Source organism: Scyliorhinus torazame, chromosome 18 (genome assembly GCF_047496885.1).
Source record: "Scyliorhinus torazame isolate Kashiwa2021f chromosome 18, sScyTor2.1, whole genome shotgun sequence".
Classification (NCBI taxonomy): domain Eukaryota; kingdom Metazoa; phylum Chordata; class Chondrichthyes; order Carcharhiniformes; family Scyliorhinidae; genus Scyliorhinus; species Scyliorhinus torazame.
The window spans coordinates 16,650,283-16,666,690 of NC_092724.1; the positions used below are offsets into that span (position 1 = coordinate 16,650,283).

The following is a 16,408-nucleotide window of genomic DNA, read 5'->3' on the forward strand; positions in this document are numbered from 1 at the left end:
CACAGTCATAGGTGTACAAGGAGTATAGTAGGGGGCTGAGGACACAGCCTTGTGGGGCACCAGTGTTGAGGATGATCGTGGAGCAGGTGTTGTTGCCTGTCCTTACTGATTGTGGGGCCTGTGGGTTAGAAAGTTCAGGATCCAGCTGCAGAGAGAGGAGTTGAGGCCAAGGCCACGGAGTTTGGAGATTAGTTTTGTAGGAATGATGGTGTTGAAGGCTGAGCTGTAGTCGATAAATAGGAGCCTGACATAGGTGTCTTTGTTATCTACGTGTTCCAGAGTAGAGTGCAGGGCCATGGCGATGGCATCTGTTGTGGACCTGTTGCAGCGGTAGGCGAACTGTAGTGGATCAAGGCAATCTGGGAGGCTGGAGTTGATTCGTGCCATGACTAACCTTTCGAAGCACTTCATGATGATGGATGTCAGAGCCACTGGACTATGGTCATTAAGGCACGCTGCTTGGCAATTTTTGGTACCGGGATGATGGTCGTCATCTTGAAGCAGATAGGGACCTCAGATTGTTGTAAAGAGAGATTGAAGATGTCTGCGAATACCCCCGCCAGCTGATCCGCGCAAGACCCGAGTGCTGATCCGGGTACCCCATCCGGGCCAGTGGCTTTCCGTGGGTTGACCTTCGAGAAGGCTGCTCGGACATCTGCAATGGTGATCTCAGATACAAGTTCATCCGAGGCTTCTGGGGTGGAGGGCTTGCTCTCGCTGACCTCTTGTTCAAAGCGTGCATAGAATGCGTTGAGCTCATCAGGGAGGGGTGCATTGGAGCCGACGATTTTACATGCCTTCATCTTGTAGCCCGTTATGTCTTGCAGACCTTGCCATAGTCGGCGGGGGTCCGTGTGGCTAGCCTGGGACTCGAGCTTGGTCCGTACTGTCTTTTGGCTTCTTTGATGGATCTCCTTAGATCATATCTGGCTTTCTTGTAGAGGTCAGGGTCGCCTGACTTGAACGCCTCAGTCCTAGACTTCGGCAAGCAGTGGATATCCCTGTTCATCCAGGGTTTCCGGTTGGGAAACACGCGGATTTGTTTCTTTGGCGCACAGTCTTCTACACACTTACTAATAAAGTCAGTTACTGTAGTGGCGTACTCATTCAGGCTGGTCGCAGAGTTTTTAAATACTGACCAGTCCACTGACTCTAAGCAGTCCCGTAGGAGATCATCCGATTCCTCAGACCAACAATGCTCAATTTTCGTTGATGGATTCTCCCGCTTCAGTTTTTGCTTATAAGCCGAGAACAGGAGCACAGCCTTGTGGTCAGATTTGCCAAAGTGTGGGTGGGCGATAGAGCGGTCGGCATGTTTGATATTTGTGTAGCGGTGGTCCAGGATGTTTGGGCCTCTGGTGGAACAGGTGACGTGTTGATGGTAATTTGGTAGTATGCTCTTGAGCTTGGCCTGATTGAAGTTCCCAGCTACAGTGAACAAGGCCATGGGATGTTTCATTTCAAGGCTATTTGTGGTGGTGAATATTTCGCCCAGTGCGATTTTTCACGTTCACATGGGGTGGGATGTAAACTGCCGTCAGGGTAACGGAGCTGAACTCTCGCGGAAGGTAGTAGGGGTGGCATTTTAGCGTCAAGTATTCTAGCTAATTGGCTGTATAGTACTATGGGACATCCAAAGGTCATGGAAGGTGCTATATAAATGCAAGCCTTTCTTTCCTATGTCTTAATTCTCAATTCTGTCCTCTGTTGAAGATGCTGATCCAGGCTGGGTCCCTGCTCAGGTACCAGTGGGTTGACAAACTGCAGAAATCTCCCTGAATTAAAATAAACCTCGGACTACTGAGCCTACTTGTGTTTCAACTGGTTACTGCGGTATTGATGCTCTTTGCAGAATGCTGCACAACCAAGGAGTTAAATCGGAGCTTTTGTTGCTGTGAAGACCTGGCTTAGTAAAAATGTTTGCATTTATAGTGCCTTTCACAACTTGATAATGTCCCAAATCACTTCAGCAGCTAGTGAAATACCTTTGAAGTGTAGTCACTGTTGTAATGTAGGAATCGGGGAACCGGTTTAGCTCAGTGGGCTGGACAGCTGGTTCAGGATGCAGAGCAAGACCAGCAGCGCAGGTTCAATTCCTGCACCAGCTGAGGTTATTCACGAAGGCCCCGCCTTCTCAACCTTGCCCCTCGTCTGAGGTGTGGTGATCCTCCGGTTAAATCACCACCAGTCAGCTCTCCCCCTCAAAAGGGGAAAAAGCAGCCTGTGGTCATCTGGGACTATGGCGACTTTATCTTTACTTTGGAGGAAACGTGGCAGCAAATTTGTGCACCGGAAGCTCCCACAGCCAGGACCGGTAATCTGTGATTTATGATAGTCGGGGAGATATGTATTGAAATGAAAAAAAATGAAAATCGCTTATTGTCACAAGTAGGCTTGAAATGAAGTTACTGTGAAAAGCCCCTAGTCGCCACATTCCGGCGCCTGTTCGGGGAGGCTGTTACGGGAATAGAACCGTGCTGCTGGCCTGCCTTGGTCTGCTTTCAAAGCCAGCGATTTAGCCCTGTGCTAAACAGCCCCTGGACAGGCGCCGTACTGGCACTGTGGATCCCAAACGCTGCAAAAAGGCGGTTCACCAGGGCCTTGCAGTGAGCTATGAAAGGGACACATGGGGGAGCCCAAGCTTAACAAAAATGTCACGTGTTTTTGTGTTTGCAACAAATGGAATTAGTGATGATGAGCCAAATGTTGGGTGCAAAAATCCACTGAAACAAAGGCCCAGGCAAAAATGAATTGCAGGTTCTATGTGACTCGCTGATGGCTGAATGTACCAGCCGGTGAAGCCATGGGGAGCAGAGTGCTCCCAGAATGTGTTCTGCAGTGAGTTCACTAAAAGCTAGAAAAAGGCAGGGTTTGCTTTTATATGATTTTCAAGGCCTCAACAGTGTTCTACAGCTAGTGAAGTACTTTTGAAGTTAACATAGTAAACCTGGCAGCCCATCTGCACACAGCAAGATCCTACGAACAATATCACGACAATGACCGGATAGTCTGTTTAGTGTCGTTGAAGGGGGAGACTTGAACCTAGAGCCTTGTCACCCGGAGGCAAGCTGAGCTGTGGCTGATAAACTGGTATCAGCAGCTGGGATTACTGCTGCAGGTTGTCGGGAGGTGAGCTGCCAAACATGCCTTTTGAAACCTGTTTTCCAAATTAGTTTTGCTGTGATAGAGGTAAAGGGCCACTGGGGGGCAGTAGTGGCTCTTCAATCAGAATACTTGTCTGGTTTCTATTCGCTGGTAACCAGTGAAGCAATTGTGCTGCATCAATAAAGGTTGATTACAGTCAGTGTAAAAGTGATAACTTGTCACGGGGACTAAGTTACTAACCAGTAATGTAAAAATGTTTGTGCTTCTAAACAGTGGCTGAAGTTGCATATTGCCATATCTTTACATGTTGAGGGACGACTTTTCCCAATCTGGGCCCCATAAGAATAAACCTACATTTATATACGGGTCCTTAAATATAATGAGTGCTTTCATATCGTGGCTAAAAGATGCTGGAAGCCGGAAAAGGTGGTTCTGACACACTTGTCGCTGTAATTATTCGCAGCAGCAGACTTGAGCAAATTGGGTAAATGCGTGACTCCACTTTAGAAGAATGAGTGCTGGCCGGGTCAACAGGGGTCCCCCCCCCTCCCCTCCCCCCCCCCCTCCCCTCCCCCCCCCTCCCCTCCCCCCCCCCCCCTCCCCTCCCCCCCCCCTCCCCTCCCCCCCCCCTCCCCTCCCCCCCCCCTCCCCTCCCCCCCCCCTCCCCTCCCCCCCCTCCCCTCCCTCCCCCCCCTCCCCTCCCCCCCCTCCCCTCCCCCCCCCTCCCCTCCCCCCCCTCCCCTCTCCCCCCCCTCCCCCCCCTCCCTCCCCCCCTCCCTCCCCCCCCCTCCCTCCCCCCCTCCCTCCCCCCCCTCCCTCCCTCCCCTCCCCCCCCTCCCTCCCCCCCCTCCCTCCCCTCCCCTCACCCCTCCCTCTCCCCCCCCCTCTCCCCTCTCCCCCCTCTTCACCCCCTCTCTCTCTTTCCCCCCCCCCCCCTGCTCCCCCTCCCCTCCCCCCTGCCTTGGGATGCCAGACTTTATAACATGTTCATGTCTCTGGAGTGGGACTTGAACCGTAGCCTCTTGGAGGACATGTAGGCATGAAACCTGGACCACTGGTTTCCAGCAAAGTGCGCCCAGAGTATGGATAATGCGTACTCTGACTGGTCAGTTTACTGTGTTAATACAACTCTGATAACACGAGCCGTAGCGGGCGGACAAATGGAGTGAATGTAGATTGATCTTTATTAAATCTTGCTGCAGGCTCGAGGTGGTGTATAACCTATTCCTGCTCTTGAATTAAAAAAAAAAAAATTATTCCTGTACGGGCCTTCGCTTTGCCTGTATGTTTGTATCCCTTGCCGCTGACCGGACTGGCATCCGGAACAGTTGAGCATGCACACTTGGCCCACATTGTGGTTACTGGCGCTTGTGCAACTTTTTCCTGAAGCTTTTCGGTTGGCGCCAGGAGTTTGGAAAATGCACAAATGGCTCAATTTCGCTGCAATTCATTCCACTGCCCCAGTCCATGATGGGATCTCAAAACTCGGAGATTATAGAGTTGTAGAATTTACAGTGCAGAAGGAGGCCATTTGGCCCATCGAGTCTGCACCGGCCCTTGGAAAGAGCACCCAATCTAATTATGTGAGGGCTGTTTCCTTAAGCTAGTTGCGCGGTGTGTTAAGGTTTTGTACGGGGAGTTCCTGTGCTGCAGGAAGCTATTCGGCTCATCAAGTCTCCACCGACCCTCTGAAAGAGCACTCTACCTATGCCCACTCCCCCACCCCGTCCCCGTAACCGTTGAACACTATGGGTCAATGGCCATGCACCTAACCCGCACATCGTTTAACTGTGGGAGGAAACTGGAGCACCCGGAGGAAACCCATGCAGACACTGGGAGAAAGTGCAAACTCCACACAGTCACCCAGGGTCGGAATTGAGCCCGGATCCCTGGCACTGACGTAGCCGTGTTTGCCATCGTGCCGCCTAATGGGACCTTTAATCCTCGGGTCAATGTTTATGCAGCCATGAGGTATTCTTTATTTCTCAGTCCAGCAAGTCTGTTAATATCTGAACTGACTTCCTTGGACTCATTTAGTTTAACTTTGCCTCTTAGATCCCAGGTTTTCCTCACTCGCAGAATCTTGACGGGGAGCGATTGGAAGTTAACCCCTTACCGCTGAAAGAGGGAGGGACAGCACAGCACAGCCTAAAGTACCTCGGACAGCCGAACATTCCGGCGGAACTCTGCGAGCGACCCGCTGAAACTCAGCTCCACCGGGAGAACAGCACTGCCTCCATGTTTTTACGCACTGAGAATCGATCGTCCCTTGGACCAAAGACCGAGGTTCCCATCCACCTCGTGAGTGCCACAAATCAGATTATGAAGCACACTGGAGTGCAACAGAAAATCCCCACCAAACTTGCCACCTTGAAAGGGGGAAAGGACAAGGGTGGAAAAGGAAAGGACCGCCAGTCCATCTCGGGCATGCCCTCCTTCTCAATGTCACATGGCATAGGTAAAGCCCACTATCTTCTCTTTCCTCCATTTCTTCCAACTTGAATTGTTACCTTATTTACCTGTTTTAGGGTGTGAAGTGTCGGCTCCGTATTGGGGTTCAGTTCAGGACTGGTTTAAGCTTAATACTTCACCCATGACCTTGAAATCCAAGATCTATCCTGTCCTTTATACATCAACGTGCATGAGGTTTCAAATAGGGATCTGAATGGAGGAACAGGAGAACCTTCATGGACAACAAATTGTCCACCTGTCTCTCCCACTTGAAGCCCAAGCCTCTGTTACCCTAAGTACCACACAAGCCTGTCACTCTAGCACCCGAATCCTCCCACTCAATCCACCACACTCTTAAGAACACTCATCAAAATTCATCACTCTGACTTTAACGCTCTCATGGAAGACCATCCCGCTGGTATTTCATCTCACCCGCTGTTAACACCTTTGATGTTTGGTAGTACAGGATTTATTGCTGGAAAGAGGAACATGTCGAATCTTTTGGTTTTGCATTCATAAAGACAAACATGAGAATACCAAATTTCAAAGGAGGCATCAATTTATACTGCCTGAGAAAAGAGTGCTGACTGGTTGGCCTGCCGTGCAAAACTCCGAACTTGAACATACTTTAGATGTGATTCCGCGATTGAGCAGCACTTGCTAAACAATCCTGAGTGTGCCAAGAATTACACTGCCAACAGCTCCCTGGTGCATTCTCATGTCAGTGCCTTGACCAATCCGAGTTGACTGGCATCAGTACTCTTTTCTCATGCGGTATTAATTGTTCTGTTTTAAAATTTGGTCCAGATCTCTGCAGGATTAAAAGCTTTGGCGGCATTCCTCGTGGGGGTTTTTTCAGCAATACCTTTAACTTTCTGGACACCATTAATGTTTTTCCAAATTTTTTCTCACTTTCGGTCCTCTGCACTACCTTCTTTATTTATTCTGGATTTAGTTTGTTCCCCATTTAACGTTTCATTTTGTTCAGTGACGTTGTCCTTCAGCTACCTACTTTACAGCCTGAATTTATAGAATCCACTCAACCCCATCACTGCCTTGTCGAATCCCCCATTCTAACACTGATTCCTGGAAGACCCACTCAATATCCTGCGCTGTAACCATTTTGTTGTTCTATGCTCTCCTCTTAAAGTCAGTGATGCATGTCGGACCCACAGAACACCATCTTTCCCCCACCCAAACTCCAACACACCCATGTAGGACCCAGTCAGTGCCATTCCTCACCAACCCTGCCCTCCCTCCACTTCCAACCCCGTGCATTACTGGTCTCCGATCACAAAAATACTGTCTTCTTTCATTTTTCAATGCCAAGCAATTTATTTCTCTAACCCCATATCCAGCTCTTGATTCCCATGGCTTTTAGTTTTATTAGAAGTCTTACATGTGGAACTTTGCCAGAAGCCTATAATAATATCATAGGGAGTGCTATTATCTGCTTTAACCACAATATCCTCCAGGTGTCTCCGGTTTGTCAGCCACTGGATCGAAATCGGGTGCAGGAGCCCTGGCTGATATTTACCCTCCCTAGCCCAGGGCACAGAGCAATCATAGAGACCCATTGTTGTTTTAACTGATCTCCAATAACTCAATTTATTCTGTGTCCTTACATAGATTATCATAGAATTTACAGTGCAGAAGGAGGCCATTTGGCCCATCCAGTCTGCACCAGCTCTTGGAAAGAGCACCCTACCCAAGGTCAACACCTCCACCCTATCCCCATAACCCAGTAACCCCCACCCAACACTAAGGGCAATTTTGGACTATGGGCAATTTATCATGGCCAATCCACCTAACCTGCACATCTTTGGACTGTGGGAGGAAACCCGAGCACCCGGAGGAAACCCACGCACACACTGGGAGAACGAGCAGACTCCGCACAGGCAGTGACCCAAGCCGGGAATCGAACCTGGAACCCTGGAGCTGTGAAGCAATTGTGCTATCCACAATGCTACTGTGCTGCCTCCTTAGACAGTATGATTCAGTTCCACACTTAACCAAGCAATTAGCTGAGAGGGTGGTCCTAATTCTTTTCATTTATTTGTTCTCTTTTTGTACCTTTTCTCTCCTCTTAGCACTCGTTTCCTTAATGCACCCATGAATTAAATAAACATTCTCTTTCCATTTAGGATCAGTCAGTGGAGAGCACCGGCAAAGCAATCCTGTGAAGTTTTTTGCAAAGGATGACGGGGCGTTGAGAGGCAGGAGGTCATCAAGCCCGGTCATATCAAGCAGCCAAAGTTTCTCCCACCAAGGTGAATCCCGGTAGTGTCTCCCCTCACCCAGTTTTCATGCAACCTCCCAAAGACACTCAAAATGACAGAGCCCCACTAATCCATCTTGTAGACTGAAACTCAAATGCCTGTCCTGTCCCCAGGTGTCCATTCTTCCAGCCACTTATGAAACCAAAACCACGTTTGCACTCAACCATGAATGTGGTCGAGGAACATTGTTCAGCTGAAGTGGCCCATGTTATCCTCCGTGCAAGTGGCATCAATCCTATGTACCCACTGTTGCTATGTCCTTCCATTTCCCTCTATTTTAGCCACCCATCTGTTCCATTCTTAAATGTTTCCCTGACCCCTCCTTCAATCATCAACTGTGGGTGTATTCCAAAGACTCACAACTTGCTATGTATTAAGTATTGAAGCTCTCTGTCTAAATTTATTGTATTTAATCCTGTACTTCCTTGTCCTGCTCAACCACTGATAGTTTCCATCTTGTCTGTCCTAACTCTCAATTGTTACATCACCTCTATTAAATCGCCCAGTAATCCCCTGTACCCTAACTAAAATGGCTTTACTTTTCCAAAGCTTTCTTTGTACTTGCGCATTGCCACCCCACCCCCTGGCACCCATTGACTCTCCGCCACCAGCTCACTGGCATTAATGTTCTCACCCCAATTTGAAATGCTTCCATGTGTCACTCTCGCACTTATCTGAAATTTGCATTCAAAAAGCACCTTTAATTAGTCTCTCCCAGAAATGGCCCATTGTGTTTTGCATCATTCACTTTGAAGAACCGTCACCGTGCAGCTGTTTAGTTCCCACTGGCGATCCACAAACCTTATTCTCCAATCCGACATCGGAGAATGCATCTCATCCCCCATCGGATGCTAACGACATGTCTGTAATCGTCCCTAAACTCTTACGAAAACCCCTTGTTGCTTATTTCGACACCTTCAGGAGTCTCCTCAGGACCTTCTTCTTTAATCAGGTTTCGAGTCTCCCCTCGTGTGTTCTCTGCTTCCTGCTCAGAACAAAGAACAATACAGCACAGGAACAGGTCCTTCGGCCTATCAGGCCTGCCCCGACCACGGTTCCTGCCTAAACTAAAACCGTAGTGTCCGTCTCCTTCCATTCCCCCCCTATTCATATATTTGTCTTAATGTCCCTTAAATGCTGCTATCGTACCTGCTCCCACCATCTCCCCAGGCAGCGCGTTCCATATATTTACCACCCTCTTGTTTTTTTTTTTTTTAAACTTGCCTCGCACACCTGTTCTAAACTTTTCCCCACGCACTTGTACTTGGCTCTTCAGCACGGTAGCATTGTGGATAGCACAATTGCTTCACAGCTCCAGGGTGCCAGGTTCCGGCTTGGGTCGCCGTCTGTGCGGAGTCTCCACTTCCTCCCCATGTGTGCGTGGGTTTCCTCCCGGGTGCTCCGGTTTCCTCCCACATCCAAAGATGTGCGGGTTAGGTGGATTGGCCATGCTAAATTGCCCTTCGTGTCCAAAGTTTCCCTTAGTGTTGGGTGGGGTTACTGGGTTATGGGGATAGGGTGGAGGTGTGGACCTTGGGTAGGGTGCTCTTTCCAAGAGCCAGTGCAGACTCGATGGGCCGAATGGCCTCCTTCTGCACTGTAAATTCTATGAACCCTAGGAAGGAGCATCTGACTATCCAGTGTCCTGATTTTCTCTCGCCCACTGCAAAGCAGCTTGAGAGAGGTACTTTGTAAATGTGTATTTGACTTGACTGTGGCAAGTCTGTGGTCCTGAATGGTAAAAGCTGCAGTACTGTTTTAAAAGAATATTGCTGAGACGATAAAAGCGGATGCTGGAATCTGAAACAAAAGTGAAAATGCTGGAAAATCTCAGCAGGTCTGGCAGCATCTGTAGGGAGAGTAAAGCGCTAATGTTTTGAGTCCGATGACTCTTTGTCAAAGCGGAGAAGAGACATGTTTGCAAAGCTTTTCACTCACCAGGACCAGTGTAAGAGTGTCCAATTTGAAATTGGCCATTCTTGTGTGTGTCCTGATGCGTCCATGTTGAAAAGCTTCAGCAACATGGCTCTTTTTAGCAATGTATCAAAAGGGGAGTTCGGCTTCCCACTGTCCTGACCAACATTCTGCCCTCAATTTGGCCACTTATGTATCTGTTTATTTTGTTTTGCTGTCCTAGAATCCTCAGTCTCCGTGGACATTCAGCATGTGCTGAGCACGTCGGTGCCAAGTGGAAACCCTCCGCAGCCCCAGAGTGCGCCTGTGGCTGCACCGACTCAGCCACCACCCCCGCCGCCACCACCCAGTGTGCAGGACGACTCCACCACCGAGATCATTTTCTTCTGAACCACTCGAGCTGTGGAAGAAAGCCCAGCTCAGTCATTGGCGGATCGTGGAAATTCCCAAAATAAAGAATGGGGGGGGGGGGGAGGGAGAAAGAGAGCGTCGGAACTGACGATGGGAACAGAAAGTGCTCTGTATGTGCTGATACCTTCAAAATTCCCTTCAGAGGTGAGACCTTGCCATTGTGGGACCTGAACCCCTGACAGCTGGGCGGCGTCATTACCAGCAGCAGTTTGTATTTACCGCCTCTATTTTCGGAAAGGAGTGGCCTTTTTAGAAACCGTCATGCATATGTTCACCTTCTTTTTTCACCTTTTTATCAGGAGGTAGTCTGAAGTTACTGCCGCGCTTATTTGAAGGTGTGTTCCCTAATTCAAGGCACACTCGGTGTGAATCATGGTTGGACACTGGGGCTACGAGATATGAAGGGTGAGGGGGGGGGGGGGGGGGTTTGCAGAGACTAGCAGGTGGCTGTAAACTGCTAACCTCCCTTCCCAGAGATTGCAAGCACAATTTTTGTTTTTGGTGGTGGGGCTGCCGAACGGAACCTCTGTTTCCATGGCCCTGGAATCAGAAATGCCTTCAGGGCGGAAAATGGCCTTTAATTGAATGTGACTTTTTTTGGGGGGGGGGGGGGAACGTGTCTTTTAATTCTTCCGATAGTGGCACGTGCTTTACAGCACCGAGGTGTAACACCTGGCCATTCACATCCCGGCTGTTTAGTCTGGTGAATATCTCTGCAGCTTTATCAGAGTCATAATAAAATCTCCTGTGATCTTTTTCTGTGATGTGACACGTTATCGGTCAATGGCATTTTGCGAGCCGGTGTATAGTGATGAGTTGCTTTGAGGTGACCGATGCAGCCAGAAGGAAGATGTGGTGCTGAAGTTAGCAGATCAGATTAATGAAGTTCGCCACGGTTTTGTCATCGATCAGAGAAAATGGAATGATGGTTTACTTAGACTGTATCCTTTTTCTGTAGCGAGTGGAAAGAGTGACAATGTTCTAGGTTGTGGGTTAAGATGGGGTATATTTTAAAACTGTATTATGTTGAAGCTCTGTCAAACTACCCAACGATGTCCAATCTCCAGAAACGATTGATTTTTTTTGTTTAGATTTCTCTCTTGCTGCCTTTTTTGCGATTGTGGCGTTCACATGAGCCTTTTGTGATAGATCAGATATTGCAACAGAAATAGCAGATTCTCTTCAGCCCTTGGGTGTGAAGGTTTGAGGTTTTGACATAAGATTAAGGCTGGGTGCACGTCGACAGCAAGACATTATTTTACCTCATCAGATATAGGGGAGATAAAAAGCCAGATAGTTTATGAAAGGTTCGAGCATGGACACAAGAAGTTATCACGCTGGTGTCCCACCAGATCAGACCTGGGGAAGCAAGCGCAGTGAATCCAATCTTGGGACAACTGTCTACAGGACCAGTGAGAGTTGCCAAGTGAAGAGTGACCAGACTCGCTCCACTGCGAGTGTGGTGGGTTACTGGCACCCCCTCCCCACTAAATCAAAATTGCTGTTCTTCAACCAGGCACAAGGAGTTTTTCAGCGATGAGACTGGCACAATGGAAAGAAAGTCCAGGCGCACAGCTAGAATGATCCGAGGTAGTGCAGACGTCAGACGCAAGAGGTGCAGGTAGAAAAAACAGAGGCTCAATAGTGGGGCTTCAGATACCAAAGTCCCTCAATTGTTCCTCCCATGTGAAGCACATTGTTGTTTGGGAATAGCATGGTTAAGAGTTAACGTAATAGTCGTTTGGCCTACGAAAGATTGCCCGTATATTGTTAAGGGCTGTATGCACTCTGGGTCCTCTGTGTAGTTCACATGTTCCTTTTGTTCCATGCCTGTTCCACCTTCCTATCCTGAAGCTTCTCGGCTCTTCCTGTGGTTATGGTCTCACCAGCTACCCTTGCAGCATCTTACTAAAGTGACCATTCTCCTTGTGTAAGTCCACGTTGAGTGTGTCAGTAGACTATTTAATTGTGGAGGACTTCTCGATGCTGTCTTCAGCCCTCTCACTGTCCAACCCAACCGAGTGTGACTGAAAGGAGATCAGGATGGGGAAAGCTCTATTTAAACCCCATCCCCTCATAGATAAAGGAGGCTAGTTGTAGTGACCATATCTGCTTACTTGGCTCAGCCTAACACTGGCAATTAAATGTTGCACCTCCCTCTTGGCCAATCACTTAACTATCTACACGCTAGGCCCCCTCGGATTGAGGTTTATTTAGGAGAGATTAGAAAAGGTTTTGTTCAAAGATGAGGTGTCAATGAATGTAAATCCAAGAAGTGCAAAATCCAAACTTAATGAAGTTGTCATTTATACAGCTGTAACTTAAGCAGGGATTGTTCGGGCCACAGTGCACTTCCAGTTTATTCTTACTGGGTTTAGGGGATTTGCTTCTGTTTTGTGATCAGTGAAGGGCTGTGGACAACAACAGGTGAAGCTGGACAGGTATGGGGTTGTTTCCTTTTGGGAGAAAATGACACGAGGAAGGGCCGGGTATGTGACTCCTCAAATAGTGATGAATTGTTGATCGTGGGAGTGTATTTTTACAGCAAAGCAAATGAACGTGGGTTGGCGCTTGAGATCTGGGTTGTGATCTTGCTTCTGTCAGGTTGGATTATAATCTTTACAGTCGGGAGAGAGTAGCGAAGACCTTTGAGCTGGAGTGGATGACAATGATCTATCAAAAGGTTGTCTTGCAGAATGTGTAGTTGAGGTGATGGGCAAAGACGCTGGAGAACAACCTCTTAACTTCTGCCAGGAGGGAGTGTGGCAGGTTTTGAAGGTTACTGGCACAGTAAACCAGAGGGAGTGATAGGACTTCAAATGGTACAGGTGAAACCAAATTTTACCCCCCCCCCCCCCCCCCCTCTCCCATTTTAAAATCTCTCCAGGCCAGATATATGAACAAACTAACACTCTTAATCTGGGGAGAGTTGGAGACCACAAGAATCCCCCACCCAGGCTTTCAATGGTTTGGAATATTCCAACCTGTCTGAATTCCAGGAAGTTATTTCAGGCGGTTTTTTTTTTTAATGATATTGTCAGCAGAATTAACCACCAACTTGTAATTTTCATGTAGGTTCTTCCAATTTGCACTTGAGCACAATTTTTTATCCTAATTGTTTATAGCTGGTTATTCTTTGAATTTGTAGTGGTTATTTTTTTAAGTCATGGAGCACTTTAATGCACTCTGTATAAATTGTTACTGTACTCGTCAGGATAGAGGGAAAGTGGAAATCATGAAAAAAGCAAAAGAACGCAATTAGAAACATTCCACCAATGGGTGCAGTCACATGATGACTAGTCACGTGATCTTTTGGTTATGTCATGGGGTTCGTCATTGTTGAAGTGCACCTTTGCGTTAATGGGTCTTTGTAATACAGACCCTTCCTCGAGGGGGTCAGGGTTTAGCCCGGTTTTGTTATGTTTGTGTCACTCGGGACCCGAGTCTCCAATATTGACATCAAATCAGTGCCTGTTGCACCTTGCAAGAGATTTAAAGAGTCCATTTATTCACCTAAAGAGGTGACGGGAAAAGACTAGGTTAGGTGGGGAGGAAATGCTTGGGACATTTAACGCTGAAAGAACTTCCAGTGCTTGTGTATCCTGACCTTAGACTTCATGGTTCCTCAGACTCTGATGATGCCACCCATCTCTTTGGTTACTCTGGCAAGTGATGTGTGAAACACAAGGTGCCTACCTCTCAACAACTTTGCATCTAGAAGGGGTGGGATTACAGGGGGAGTTTCAATAATCTGTTGATTAAAATCCTTTTGATTGCTTCAACCGCTAATGGCTACACATCAGGACACCATGGACGAATAGAATTGGCTTTGTCTTTTTAAACTCGGGTTTAAGATGTTTAACTTCCATTTTACTGATTCCTGGACGCTGTGTGGATAAGCCGGGGGGGGGGGGGGGGGGGGAGGGAGGGAGGAGGAGAGTGCACACTATCTCCAGCTGCGCCCCTCGCCTTCTGTCAGACACCTTGGTCAGCTTGTTTTCCAGGAGAAGCGAGCTCAAATTAGGAATTTCAGTAAATGCTGGGATTTAAACCTGGCTTCCCTCTTAATCATTCCAGTATTCTTTCCTCCCTCAAAAGAGATGCTGTAAATTTGCCACGGGTAAGCGGATTTGTGAGTTCAGCTGAGGCAGATGATGTTTTCAAAACCTGCTCTTAAATGACATCTAAACCAGTAGAGCTACCGGAATGAATCTAATTTACCCCTCTTTTCACTTTCTACCCCAAAACCTAGGACATCCTCCAAAAGAGCACGATGGCCAAATTCTGCCCCGTTATCTGGTCTGTGTTGTGTGCTGAACTCCGTCTGGGCAGAATTACAATATATAAGTTGCTTCAGGGCCCCCTCGCGATGTGGGAGAAAACCCCCACTCTGACTGCTGGATGGACCCCCCACATGGAGATTCAGGGACAGATTGGGGCTCCAATAACCAGCCAATGCTTGCTTTTTTAGTCTCACTTCACTTTGGGTGTGGGTCCGGGGTGCTGCCTGTTTCCATGGAACTGTATCCCACCCAAAGTTGGGCTAGGAGAGAAAAATCAGGAGAATCTGCTTGTACTTGAAAAGGCTGCAGAGTAACGACCGTGCAGGGATACTGAGAGACCATCTTGTATCCCTAAACTACTTCAAACATAGAAATTATCCCCAGGCTTCCAACTGAACTAACCCATGACGAAGATAGTTGAATGCATCCTGTCACCACCTTGGCCCATCTCCACCATGCCCACATATTATTGGTGCTACATCTCGCAGGCTAGCCAGGCAGCCTGTGTTTTCCCAGTTCAGTCGGTGTGTCCAGCTGTGACACCATGCATGTGTCTTCAGGAGATGTTTGGAGAAGGTTAACTGAGAGGGTGGAGCCCCTGTCAATACAGTGGAGTCCAAGATGTCCCTGCTAATTACTGCGCCAATGCCCACAGCTAATGCAATTAAAGACTCCGGTCCCAGTCTGCTGTTTATAATGTAAAGTCATCCGATCGTCTGTTTAGACCGTAACATTTAATGAGAAGAGTTTAGTGGGGGGGGGCGCACCACCACCGTGGTTATTGATCATATATCATGTTAGGCTGTATAGATTGTATATAGTTCAGAACTGTCCTGTTACTGACTGCCATTAACGGTATCGACAGGTGTAGTTTATTCTGTTATATGTTGTAAAATTAAAAGGGGAAATGAATTGTTGATATCCTGTCTCAATTGTCTTTATTGAACTGTAAACAAGATTGTAGCACGTTGAACAGTGTTTTTATGATGAATTATTATTCTAATTGTCATGGCAAAATAAAGAGCTGCCGAAAGTGAACTTGATTCCAGCAATATAGAAAATCCCTTGTTTATATTCAGCACTGGGCTGTGTAGGCTCATTGTGGATTGGGTTGGAGCTGGGTGTGTCTGCTCTTGGCTTTTTCGAGTGTAGGAGCAAGAGTAGGTCATCCTGCCCCTTGAACCTGCTCCACTCTTCAATAAGATCATGGGTGAACTTCAATCTTAATTCTGTTCCGGCTCGGTTCCCTTAGAATAAAACGCAATCTATCTCAACCTTGAATATAGAACATACAGTGCAGAAGGAGGCCATTTGGCCCATCGAGTCTGCACTGACCCACTTAAGCCCTCACTTCCATCCTATCTCCATAACCCAATAACCCCTCCTAACCTTTTGGTCACTAAGGGCAATTTATCACGGCCAATCCACCTCACCTGCACGTGTTTGGCCTGTGGGAGGAAACCGGAGCACCCGGAGGCAACCCACGCAGACACGGGGAGAACGTGCAGACTCCGCACAGATAGTGACCCAGCGGGGAATCGAACCTGGGACCCTGGCGCTGTGAAGCCACAGTGCTATCCACTTGTGCTACCGTGCTGCCCGATATACTCCGCGTGAGCGCCCCCAGCCCCTGGGTTGACAATTCCAAAGATTCACAACTCGTCTCAGTGAAGACATGTCTCCTCCTCTCAGACCTATGTGGCCGACACCTTGGCTGGAAAATGGATGATGCGTTTGAATCCGTTGAAGGTCGAGAGACGGAGAACATCGATAGATGAGGTTGGACCAAATTGTCAGCTGCTTATGGAAAGGTGAAGGACAAAAACATTTTGGGCTCTTCAAAATAAAAATAATCAGTCAGCACACAGAACTCTGCTAAAGCAGGGTGTTACATGGGTAATAAATTAATATGTTCACTCTAACAGTTAACCAAGCAGAAAAACCATGTGTTAAAATGGTAACGTC

The 16,408-nt window shown here is 47.9% G+C and overlaps 1 protein-coding gene across 1 annotated transcript in view; it reads left to right on the plus strand.

Moving 5' to 3' along the window:
- The window catches only part of arhgef18b (rho/rac guanine nucleotide exchange factor (GEF) 18b), a 293,165-nt gene extending 279,081 nt beyond the window's left edge, over nucleotides 1-14,084 (plus strand). Inside the window, 3 exon segments of the mRNA XM_072482241.1 lie at nucleotides 5,161-5,563; nucleotides 7,701-7,826; nucleotides 9,973-14,084. Coding sequence (XP_072338342.1) covers nucleotides 5,161-5,563; nucleotides 7,701-7,826; nucleotides 9,973-10,139 — 696 coding nt within the window. The 3' untranslated portion in view covers nucleotides 10,140-14,084.
- Nucleotides 14,085-16,408: the final 2,324 nt, after the last annotated feature.